Here is a 457-nt window from a genome sequence, read left to right as displayed (position 1 = left end):
GGTCCAGCATCCCCGCCAGCGCCTCTAGGAGCAGCGGGAACTGCACCGCCGCCGGAGCAGCGCGACACCGGCTCTCGCCGCCCCGGCGGGATGATGCTGCCGGTGTACCCGGAGCAGAAGCCCAACCCGCTGCAGAGCGCGAACCTCTGCTCGCGCGTGTTCTTCTGGTGAGCGTCGCGGTCGAGTTGCAACGTCCCACGGTCGCTGAGCCCGTGCCTTTTGGGGAAGGGACTGAGCCTCTGTGCGAGCGCTTTCTGCCGGCGCTTCTTGGGGCGGGTGGGGCTGCCCCATGCCGGCCACGTGGTCCCCGCCTGTGCCGGGCGCGCGGGGCTGGAGGGAGCAGAGCAGAGTCGGGAGGGGAACCCGGGGACTTGGCGGCGGGGACGCAGGGTTTCCCTGCTTTGCGGCTCGCGGTCCAGCTGGCTTCCAGTTGCGGGGAGGAGGAGGAGGAGGAGAA

At 70.9% G+C, this 457-nt stretch overlaps 1 protein-coding gene across 4 annotated transcripts in view; it reads left to right on the top strand.

Moving 5' to 3' along the window:
- The first annotated feature begins 6 nt into the window (after positions 1-6).
- The window catches only part of ABCC4 (ATP binding cassette subfamily C member 4), a 225,002-nt gene continuing 224,551 nt past the window's right edge, over positions 7-457 (top strand). For 3 of the 4 annotated variants that reach the window (XM_015590902.2, XM_025048202.1, XM_006913812.3), the window contains exon 1: positions 7-167. In XM_015590902.2, coding sequence (XP_015446388.1) covers positions 91-167 — 77 coding nt within the window. In that variant the 5' untranslated portion in view covers positions 7-90. The remainder of the gene's footprint in view (positions 168-457) is intronic. The other variant, XM_025048201.1, reaches the window with a different exon arrangement.

The sequence above is a fragment of the Pteropus alecto genome, unplaced genomic scaffold (assembly GCF_000325575.1).
Source record: "Pteropus alecto unplaced genomic scaffold, ASM32557v1 scaffold72, whole genome shotgun sequence".
Taxonomy (NCBI): Eukaryota; Metazoa; Chordata; class Mammalia; order Chiroptera; family Pteropodidae; genus Pteropus; species Pteropus alecto.
Note: the sequence above shows the minus strand (reverse complement) of the source record. Positions and strands in the feature narration are given on the sequence as shown.